General features: G+C 42.2%; 1 protein-coding gene across 4 annotated transcripts in view; it reads left to right on the top strand.

The window, feature by feature from the left end:
* Positions 1-10,170, top strand: part of IARS1 (isoleucyl-tRNA synthetase 1) — a 95,583-nt gene extending 85,413 nt beyond the window's left edge. For all 4 annotated transcript variants that reach the window (XM_083488911.1, XM_083488910.1, XM_083488909.1 and 1 more), the window contains 3 exons: positions 2,019-2,159; positions 2,980-3,132; positions 9,610-10,170. In XM_083488911.1, the coding sequence (XP_083345037.1) occupies positions 2,019-2,159; positions 2,980-3,132; positions 9,610-9,692 (377 nt within the window). In that variant the 3' untranslated portion in view covers positions 9,693-10,170. The remainder of the gene's footprint in view (positions 1-2,018; positions 2,160-2,979; positions 3,133-9,609) is intronic.
* Positions 10,171-11,936: the final 1,766 nt, after the last annotated feature.

Here is an 11,936-nt window from a genome sequence, read left to right on the forward strand (position 1 = left end):
CTCATATTCCAAATTATGTATCTGCTTATGTGGTTTTGCTTGGCAGACAAAGAGGCAGACTAATTTGCATGTCTTAGAATGTGATTTTTCTAAATATAAAAGTATGGACAAATAAATTTTGCTCCACATAATTCCACACAGCTATAGAAATATTTTTTTGTAATTAATGCACTTGCTTTAAAATGCAGCTCTGTAAGATTCTGTAACATCTCTGAATTTATATTTATTCAAATAAGTTGAAGCTCTATTCAACTGATTTGAACTTAAAATTATTCTTGCTGTATTGTCACTCACATGTGTGTATGTGCATATGTATATATATTAACAAATTAATTTCAGAGTGTTTGGAAGACTTGTGATTTATGTTCACACAGGATGGCACCAATTCATTGATACACCTTCTCCAAAATGTCATATCAGGCATGAGAGGGCAAAAGGTGTGGGAATTGCTTTTTGAGTGGTGTGTCTTGACAGATCCCCACCCCAATTTATGGCACGTTCACATAATGTGTAGGTTATCTGAGTTGTGTAAATCCTAATATGGCATTTCTTGCAATTCATTGACTGATAATGATTGGGTGTGCCATCCTTATTTGCAGGTAAATTTATTCAAGCACTAGACTTTTAGTCTGATGCTGTCAGAATTTCTGCCTTCTGCAGATAAAAAAAATCAAATAAATCCTTTTGTGCAATACTTCTTAATGCAATAAATGCATTAATAAATGTCTTCTCCATTCTTAGCAGTCTTCGTTGTCCTTCTAGACAGCACACTTTTTAAAAAAAATCAAAAGAGGCAAAATAAGCAAGAAGGCTCTGTTAGAGACTCCTTTGGGAGGAAGGGTGGAAGATAACTTTAATAAATAATAAACTTTTAAAAAATGGTTTCTAGAAGGATTTCAGGACAACATACCTGGGGTCCCTCCTCCCAGAATCTTGCATGGTAGGTTAGGCTGGACAGTAATGATAGACTTACATGGAAATCTTACGTTTTGTTTTAACTCACCTGAACAATTTGGTGTCCTCAGCAAACCCAGCTGCCTCACTGCTCACCCCTATTTCTAGATAATTCATGAACATTTCTGAAAGCACAGGTCCTAATATGGATCTTTGGAAAACTTCGCTTTCTATACCCTCCATTAAAAGAACTGTCCATTTATTCCTACCCTCTGCTTCCTGTTCCTTGTCCTATGGATCAGTAGCTCTTAACCCATAACTTCCAAACTTACTCAGGAGTCTTGGGCGCGGTACTTTATCAAAAGCTTTTTGAAAGTCTTAAGTGCACAGTGTCAACTGTATCACCTCTAGCTATATGCTTGTTGACCCCCTCACTAAGATTTTAGAATTCTTTCGAACAAGACTTCTCCTTGCAGAAATAGGATGCAACACTGAGAGTCTTGACACCCTGGTAACATAAAAATGGCCCAGACTTTGCAATGTAGGACGTCCCAATCCAGGCACATCAATCCAGTCCAAAGATGCTTTCTAATCTTTATTCTCTTTATGCCATATACATTGGGGATGGCAAAACTGTGGCTTTGCGGATGTTTCTAGACTAGAAGTCTCATCATCCCTGATCATTGGCTACGCTGGCTGGGGCTGACATGAGGTGGAGTTCAACAACACCTAATGTCTACTGCACTGTAAATATTGCCAGCAAGTGAATACAAATAATCAAAAATGTTTCCAGTTTAAGGAGGAGTAGCTGTGAACTCCACACACACTGCCCAGGCTAGCATCCTGTAGAGGTCACTTCGGTGCTGCTAACACAGCAAAACAAGACAGGAGGTAGCTGTTACAAGTTACTGGTATCTGCAGCCACAGCAGGCGCTGTGATTCTTCAGCAGTTTGACTTCACCCCCGGAGGTGCACTCCATTGTCTCTCAAAACAGATGGATGCCAACAATCTGTGAACTGCATCTGAAAGCAAACTTACTGTAAGCAGCTGACCAGTATCAGGTGATAACTGGGAGAGTTGTTGCTTGTTGGTTTGCTTATAGCAGCTGGATTTTTATTTTTAGAACTGAAAAACCAAACAGACTTGCTGAGTCTCAGTGGAAAGATGCTTCATGTAACTGCGGGGTCAGTGCCAGCCTTGAACAGTCTTGATGGCTTCCTCTGTCAGTATATCAATTTACAACTAGTGAATGCAAAACCACAAGGTAATTATACTGATCATATGATACGAGATCAAATTATTTATTGCAACTTAAATCTTGGGCCCTGTTTGAAATCTAGCTAAAGGCATGGCTGCTTCCTGTTTCCAGTTGCTGTGGTTACATATGACCCCCCGGCACACAATTAAACAGGCACAAGTCATGCTCTTTCTGCCTCTCCCCAAACAGTAATACTATTAAGGTTTTGACATGCTGGAGTTTCTTTTGAGGGAGGGAAGGTAAAGAACTGAAGTGATATTGCGGGGAAAGGCAACCGTGAGTTGTAGCCTGGGGTTTTCATAGGACATAAGAAGACAAAACTAAATTATCTCTAGAGCTGAGAATAGAATTAACAAGACCAGCTCAAGGATATATACTGGAGAGCAGCTGTTCTGGATGTGTGCGAAACAGAGACATTTATTCGACAATCCCATTGCATGTACTCACAAACTTCTCATGTCTTGAGCAAGTTCAGTTATCACCTTGATCTTGTTCTCACAAATTCTGTAGATGTTGTACATTTATGCTAGACAAATTGTATTGCCATATCATCGTAGTTTTAATATAAAAGCATTGCAAAATCCTTTCTTAACACTAGGCAGCCAACTTCCAGCCTTGCTCGGGGTGTGAATGATGAATGATAGTGCATTCCCATGCAATCCCATGTCTTTAATGGGGCTTACTCCATTAAGTGCACATGGGATTACAGCCTGAGGCTGGCATCAGATTTCTAGGCGGGTGTAGGAGAAATGCAGGCCTGTGGGACGTCAGGAAACCTTTTGTTTCTTTTTCGCTGCTGAGAATCATCACAACTTGTTTCCTGCAGAGTGTCTGAATGGATTGGTGGGAACTCTTCTAATGGAAAACCCGGTTGGTCAGAACGGACTCACATATCAAGGGCTTCTTCATGAAACGGGGAAAGTGTTTGGACTCAGAAGCAGGCGGCTAAAATTGTTCCTGGATGAAGCGCTGACAGAAGGTAAGCAGAGGGAGCTGTCCTTATTCAACTCACACTTATATTGCTTCATGCTGTGATAAGTCTCTTAGTGTTTCTTGGTTTTTTTAATAAAAAAACTCCTAGATACTTTAATAAAATCTGTGTTAGAACAATAACAATAATAATCCCAGCATGGTAGAAAGAAGGCTCAGCTACAACCTTTTCCCATTATGTAAATGTCCAATGTGCACAGAAAGATTTTATGCAGAGCAGCAGTCAATCATGTCAGCCCTGCTAGTGTTTCAAACAGTACTGTCTTCACACATCTTTTACGTACACTGGCTTGGATCTCATTGGGGTGATAAACCAATCTCTTAAGTCAGAGGTTTGCAGCCTTTTTGAGTGCATGCCTCCTTTGACCAACTACAGTCTTTCTGCAGCTCTCCTGTGGGATACCTGGTAAAACTTGTGTTGTTTCATCATTCCCTACAATCCTAACCATGCCTGCTCGTAAGTAAGTCCTACTGAATTCCTGCAAACCCCAGCAAAGTACAGGGCTGGGGTTGGATCAAGTCACTTGTCGCCAAAGCAAGAAGTGACAAGTTCTTACCTATTAACCTGCCCACTGGTATCTCACCATTAAATGAAGTATTTAACAGAATCCCAGCTTGGAAAAGCAGAGTTGCCACCACAACAGCTGTTAAGACCAAGCACCAGCAGTGAAGCTTACAATTTAGCCTGTGGGAAGTGTGTCTTACAGATGTTCACAGCTGCCCATTTGCAGCCCAATCCTATGTGGGTTTATAAAAATAAAGTCCCACTGAGCCCAACCAGACTTACTGCCTAGAAGGTTATGAATACACCATTTAGATTGGCAGCATCCTCCCCCACTTCCCCCACCAGCCCTTACAAACCGGGGTTCCAGGTCACCTGTCTCTCTCTCTCTCATGACAAGTAAAGGTTTGCTGAACCTCAGTGTCCCAACTCCAGGAGTGTGCCACTTGTTTGGGTCCTTCCCCACCCCCTAACACCTTTTCCTTAGTGTCAGCATTAGAAATAGGTAGGAACCCCGCAAGGTCTCCCTGCCTGGGGATCCAGAGCTATTTCTCCGCATGGTTCACTTCACCCTGCCCTGCACCATCATGTTTTCTCCCCGTTCACCACGGTTCCATCACTGCCCCATGAGGACTGGTCCTGATTCCAAGCTAGAGCCGCCCCAGAAAGTCAACAGACTATAACCCTGAGTTCAAGCAGGGAGCCTGGCTTGCTGTGGCCACTGCAAACCAATCAGGGCAAGCCATGCTAGTTTGACTTGACCAATCCATTTACTGCTTCTTACTTCCTCAAGTAAGTACTGCCCCGCAGCTGGTTTAACAGCTCCCTGCCCCATAATCAACCACTCACTCCCTCTTCCTTTGCACATGGCATGTAGAGAGCAAGGGGGCAGAACAAGGCGTGGCTCTGCGTGGGAGGGAAGAGTGTGAAATGACAAGCCTTTTGAGCAGTAAATGACAAGTGCAGTTGCCTGGTAGGTGGTACCAACTGAGTAACAGCAGTGTCAACCAACTGGAAAGAAGGATAGTTTCCCTCCAATATCGTTCCCCATTCCCCGGTGGCTGCCCGTGGCTTCCCCCACAACGCCCATGACCATCATTCAAGGTGCCACAGATTGCCACAGTGCATCGCTTGAAAACCACTGTGTTAAGGGGAAAGTGCTGGGTTGTCAGGATCCCACGATCGACCACGCCCCCTCCCGCGCCATTGACCAGTAGATCACGATTGACCTGTTGGACATCCCTGATCTGCATAATTACAAAGAATAGCACAGTAGTCATAAAAATAAATAAAACACATTTAAAACTACATAACCAAACTGAACAATTTACACATAAAAATAAAAATACAAAAAGTTAATATCACTTAATATCAGTAACAACAGCAAAAACTCCAAACAAAACTTTTCCCCAAATACCCCAGTCCTTGCTGGGCAGCAGCCACAGCAGCAGTCCTTATGAGGCCTGTCAGGCCCCTGTCCTAATCAAAACAAAATTAAGATCTGAAAATACAACAGGTGCCCCGGGCTCCCTTAGTGGTATTGTGGAGACTGTTTTCTCAAATAAAGTGGTTACTGTATGCTTATTTAAACACGTAAAAGCATCTGAAATTGAGACATTTTATCTCATTAAACTTAAAGCATTTGAGAAAGGCATAAAACAAAACACAGCAACTTGTGTAAATGGAAAATAAGGCAGTACTTGAAATCTTGATGACCTGAGAAAACGTGAGAGGAATTGAATATTGCATTTTAATGCTAAAACAAAGTTGATTTTCATCTTCTGTCAGTGTTGCAGGGCAGAAAAAAGTTACTACAGTAAATGTTCCATGAAGATTGTCTGACAATTATCTCAGTAAAATGACTGACTTGGTAAAATAACTGACAAACACTATGATGTATAGTAATTAGATATTGTCCACTTGAAATATGTGTATATCTCATTCAAGAAAATATCCTATTCTTTTTTTATTCTACTACTACTTGAGGAACTTTTGCTACAGTTAAGCATGTCAGTTAATTCAATCAGGAACATGACGTGAACTTTTTAAAAGTGTGCCGTACATTTAGTAACAAGCACTTTAAAAAGTAAAATGCATTTGTCTTAACAGTAAGAGCTATTGATTTATCATATTGATGAGTGTGTGGATATTAAAATCTAGCATTAAATTGGCAGTGGTTATTTTGAGAATGCTGCCAGTGATCTTGTTTGCATGACGTGGTAAGCCAGGCTGTGGCTTGGTATTGTTCTTTGCTGCAGCTCAGTGTTAGGGAGGTGAGCCATGAACCTGGGTTTGGACTACATGCTAAGCCAAACCTTGGAGTAAAAAAGGCCGTGGGGAGGAGAAGCAAAGCAGTTGCAAGCTTATCTTCAGGAATCTGCATAGTCATGCCATCGTTTGGTTTGCAAACCAGGCCAGTGTTAGACATAACCTTTTATTTACATTGGTACCTTGGGTTACATACGCTTCAGGTTACAGACTCCGCTAACCCAGAAATAGTACCTCGGGTTAAGAACTTTGCTTCAGGATGAGAATAGAAATTGTGCTCCGGCGGCGTGATGGCAGCAGGAAGCCCCATTAGCTAACGTGGTACTTCAGGTTAAGAACAGTTTCAGGTTAAGAATGGACCTCCAGAATGAATTAAGTACTTAACCCGAGGTACCGTAGTGTAGTCCTCAGAAACTTATGGAGGTGTCTAGGGGAGAAATTGTTGTTGGCTTCAAGCGAGGTTTATGGATAAAATGAAATGGCAGAGCATCTTGAGTGATCCTTCACAATGATGGCACAGATGGATGTTGGTAACAATAATAACAACCATAGATTTAACTGGTAACTGCTGCTTGCCCCTACTTCAGCTGTCAAGCTGGAACAAGATATATAAGGTATGGTACTCTGCAGTCACAGAGAACCCGAGGCAGGGATGAGGTGTTGTCTTGCTCTATGTCAAGCAGCATGAATCTTGCTGCCTCTGTCATTTCAGTTCCTGGCACAAACTAAGAGAGCAAGAAAGACTGTTGACACATCATGATGTATATGCGTGATCTGGGATTCTACTTTGTTAAATGTGCAAGAGCTTCTGAATGCATAGGTTATGGGGTGGAGCCAATAAGTGCAGTTTTGACCCGCTCTGTCTTCACTGTACAGATGATGTTTGTTTGAACAGAGCATGTCATTTTGCTCCAAGCATCGAAGGAGGTTGGACCAGTGAGTGAAATTCCTGCTGTTTGTGCCTTTCTCCAAGGCCCAGCATGAAATGAGGCTTACCCCATCTCATCCCCTATGTTCTTTGCATATATTAGAAAATTCAAGGGACTTTGGTGCTAATTATAGCCAGCCTTTCATAGCATCATGTCTTTAGCATTTTTTCATAGCATCAGCAGTTTTGTTAACAGTTTGAGGTTTGACAGGAGATTTACAACAATTGCAGCATCATATTTAATGAAAACAGCATATCTCTTGAAATTTGCATTGCAAAATAGATTGGGGGGGGGAATGAGTTGGGTGTGAAATTCAGGCTCTTATCACAACTACATGGTTCCACTGATTTTATTTTTTATTTTTCCCCAGTTTGTGTAGAGGCATAAATTGTCCAGTTCAACTGAGAGGCAATGGCGCCTTATCTATCCTGGCATAAGATTTGTTGTAAATTGATAAATATCTGCATACCAAATAAGTGAGATACGGACTTCTATAGGTGGAGAAAAGGGTGTGAGACAGCAAACATTTATCAGCTCGGTAATTTAAATGCTAATGGTATTCATGTGGCAGTCTGGTTGTATGAATCTTCTATTACAGTCAGGTGGTGATTTCTAATCCTCTGAACATGATACTCCAGAGGCAGGTTTAAAAGATGATAAATCTTATCTGACACAAACTGTACTTGGTAGGACACCACACTCTCATTTCTGGCATGAGGCTAGCAAATTAATTTTTCAAAAACAGTGAGACTGCAGAAATAACAAAAAGAAAGTGGCTCCACTTGTTTCTAGGGCCCCAAAGAGAGAGAGGGTTCTTCTACCTGTTGGTCTAGTGCTGAGAAGGTCCAGGTTCTGACTTGTGGCCTTTATGAAGGCATGAACTCATGAAAAGGGATGAATGGAAGCCTGCCCCATACCTGGTAACAACATTAACATCTCTAGGAAGCTCTGGTGGTGCTGGAGGACTAGGTTTTCCTGTCTGTGACATGCGAGTTGGATCTATATGCTGTGTTGGACCTAATATGCTCTTCACCACAGATATCTTTCTATGCTGCTGTTATGATAACAGGAGAAGCCGAGTGATGTAATTTATCTGTTTATAGATGCTGTGTCTACCCAGGGTGACAGAACTCATTAAAGCATGCTGAAACCAATGTCAGGATGGCCAGCTTTGCTTTATGAAGCAATTGTGCACATATTGCAATGGGAATCATTTGTGGCTGTGATTTGTTTGCTGCAAGCTTATCTTGCGTACTGGCATATTGCTAACTACACTCTTTAAATAAGTAAATTCAGAGGCAGGTTTTATGCTTCTACCTTCTGAATCTTTCAGTTCATTTTCTATCAGTTTCAGCTGGACTGTTCTTTAGGGCTGGGCTATATCAGCTTTTCAACATCACAGTGTATCACCAAGCCAAACATCATGGTCTGGTGATATATCACAGGGTTGAAAAAACAAGCTGCATTGGCCTCAGCCCACCCCCACCCCCAGCTGAGCATTAAACTGCCCCTGCCCCCCAGTTGAGCAAGCCCCATGCTTCTCTGGCTCCCGGGTCAGGTATAGGGCTCGTTCAGCTAGGGGAGCGGGAGCAGTTGAAAGAAGCCAAGGGAGGACTAAGCTGTATCATCCCTGCAATACAGCTTGCTCCTCCCTCTGCGGTATGAGGGGTAGAGTGATGGTGGTTTCACCTGGCAGTATATATTGCAAGTGAAACAGCTGCTGCTCCTGAGTACCTCTGCTACCAGCAGCCCGATGTTGAAAGCAGCGCTGGTAGCAAAGGGACTTGGGAGTGGTGGCGGTTTCACCTGCAATATACCACCGGCTGAAGCTGCCATCACATTCTCTCAATACATCGCCTAGGCCTACTGTTATTTGAGGAAACAAGTGCTATATTTGAAGTGGCATATCCTTTACCTTTTTAAGAGGATTCCTAATTTTGATTTTTGGACTGTAAAATGGAGATGAGCTTCAGCTTATAGATCTCTTGTTTAATTTTTCAGGTAAATGAGCAGCCTACTGCAAAATTTAGGTTGGGTCTTAAGCAATGAGGTGCAACTCTACAGCTGGCCAAAGGCCAGATGAGGCTCCATAGGAAGTGCTGTGAGTGCCACAGCTGCCATGAGGACTGGCAGTGTTGCCATGGAAAGTAACCACATCAGCCAGCCCATTCACTCCACATAATCCCTTCTATTCAGAGGTTACCAATGAGGGAAGCAGACTCAATGTTTCCGCTCATATGCCATTAAGGTAACACATATATCAGGCCTATAACTGATCCAGGTGGATGCACCTGTTCGCTGTCTGGGTTTACCAGTACATCTATCTTGTAGATTCCTGGTGAAGCTTTCAGAGTAGCTTGATGTCAATGTTAAGATAAAAAGGACTTGCTGTGACCCAGGCATGTGTCTCTGACACCAGAGTAGAATTGGAAATGTAGGGAACATTAATATAAAACCTGTTAAGGTACACATAGAAGTCCTCATTTTGATTGACACCTAACAAATAAATTGTAACTCTTGTTCTAAATTATCTAGAATCTAATTCCATATTTTTCTTTGATATGATCTTTGATATGATAAAGCTTCATTAAGAAAATAACTGTTACTTTGCTGTAATACAAAAACCTGATTTTTAAAAAAATGTATGTTATATGAGATGGATTGTTTTTATGCCCTGTGTATGTTGCGACCCAGCCTGGCACCATTGGGTCATGAACGGTAGGATGCAAAATTTAAAAATAATGTTCATTGTTCTCTTTTCTTTCAGAGATTACAAGGAATACCTCCATGAAAACTTTAAATACGAAGACGGTGTATGTTCATGCTGCACCAACAACAGCTGAATGTTGAACAGTTTGGACTTTTTCATGGAGAAATCTGATTAGCAATTGGGATAGAATCACCGAAGTGTTTAGGGTGATTTGAACAACAGGAGCGCTACATGGAATGTGTTTCTATCAGTGCATGTGTAATATGCTGCTTTAGGTTAAAATACAGTGATTTTTCATTATGTTACGAAATATTTAAAAGCTATGCAGAGTAATACCCAGTCTCAAATACTCAGAAGGATCTATGCAGTGGCCTGAAAGAAATTGAGATGAGTACCTCAGTATTGCTGTTCTGTCTGTTCTTTATAGAGAGGCTATCTTCAGTTTTTCAAATGTTTCTGTTTCTGCAACATTCATACTATGCTATGTTGGCTTGAACCCTAATTAAATAAGAGTAACCTGATGTATTTTCAGCAATGCTGACAGGCTATTCATGAAGTACGTATTGACACACATTCTCTAATATCCATGATTTTGAACAATAAATTGCTTTATCTAGATGGCTGCATTACTTGATTTAATGGTTAACTAAAGAAACACTCTGCTTGTCTTAAAGAGGAGTGTTGGAGGGCCATGGATACCAAGACTGTAGCTAGGTAAATATTGTCTCGTTGGTTTTGTTTTTTTGCCAAGTAGGTTTGATAGAATTTAGTGTGCTTTGCTTTTGCTGATTTTAAAAAAATGCTTCACTTTGTGAATATTTCTTGGTTCTGAAGATGGAGCAAAAAATAAATAAATAATAATATTTGATTGGCATCATGAATTCAGAGCCAGGGGGTTGGTGGTGGAACAACTATGCATGGTGAGAAGGAAAAGAGGGGAGCGGACTCTGAGGAGGAGGCGCCAGAAGCTGAAGAGGCAACAGGGTTTATTGAGCAGGAAGAGGCTGGGGCAGAGAGCAGTCCAGGCTCAGAAGCAGAAGAGGAGGGGACCCAAGAGGCAGCTATGAGGCAGGCTGCTGAAGAAGCCAAGGAGTATCCCCCTCCTGCTGCAACCAGCTCACCTTCCCCCTGGTCTCCCATTACATGCAGAGAAATGGAGAGGGTGGAGCAATGAGATACAAGGTGCCAGATCCATAGACTGTTGGGGAAGGAACCAGGGGGAGGAGCCTTAGGGAGCAGTGGAAAAGCAAGGACCTCCAGTCCTTGAAGCTGCCTCATTGGGGGCAAGACCTGCTGGGAAGAGTCACTAGCCCTGCACTGTTTTGGCTGCTTTGAATAAAGAATTCACTAACATTGGTGTCTTTTTTATTGCTGATCTACTCCTGGCTCTGGCTCCTTACAGAGATTGCCCTGCTGGGTGTTGCAGCAGGCTAGTGGGATGGGGCACCTATGGTTGGAAAGGACACAGGAGTCTGCAGTCTTGTCTGCTAACCCAATGAGTCAGATGGGCTGCAGCTGTGGATAGGAGTGGAGGCAGGTGGGGAGAATTTAAAGGATAGGGAGAGCTGTGTTTGGGGAATACAGACAGGCAACAAGCAACACAGGGAGAGAAGCAACAAGCTTGCCCTAGGCCTCTTTCCCCTCAAGCTAGTATGTTTCTTGGGTGGAGTATTGTCTGTCCAGTGTCCACCACTGCAGATCAGCCTAGCCCAAAGGCTTTCAAGAGGAGGCTGGCAGCAACAAACAGGAAGACCGCTTCAGCAGGACAACAAATGGAAGGTATGTTTATTGCTTGTTTAGCCACAGAGGCCAACTACTCTCCTGTTATGCAGTCTGTTTACCTTGTTCTAAGGAGCTGCAGCTCCAGACCAGATGCAGTAGAAGCCCAGGCTGTTTGACTTACCCATTTGGGACCACAACTGGGGGAAAGTGTAGTTGAAGCCTGCAGAGAAGGCTCTTCAGGGAGGAGGATGTGGAGATATACTTTACTTAGTTAAACTGTGGTGAGGGGGCTCTTCCACAAGCAGCCAAATTGTGGCTTTTTAAAGGCAACTATTGGACGAAATTAATTTTGTCATTGAAGATGGATCGCTAGTTTGGAAAAATGGTTGTCAATAAAAGGAGCATGGAAAAATTTGCAAGTATCCGAACACTTTGAGAATTTAGCATGCAACTTCTCTAATATAAGTAAGTATGTCAACAGTGGTCTGCTTTTCTGTGACACTAGATCTTGGATTAATGGCAAACTTATTTTGCTGTAATGACCAGGATTTTCACTTTTTGAAATACAGCAAATCTACATGCCTATAGACTGCCGTTTTATTAACTTTGCGATTTAATAAACCCGTGAACATGAAACTGATAAGGTGTGGGACACATTTTAA

This window comes from Podarcis liolepis (genome assembly GCF_965112155.1).
Source record: "Podarcis liolepis genome assembly, chromosome: 2".
Lineage (NCBI taxonomy): Eukaryota > Metazoa > Chordata > Lepidosauria > Squamata > Lacertidae > Podarcis > Podarcis liolepis.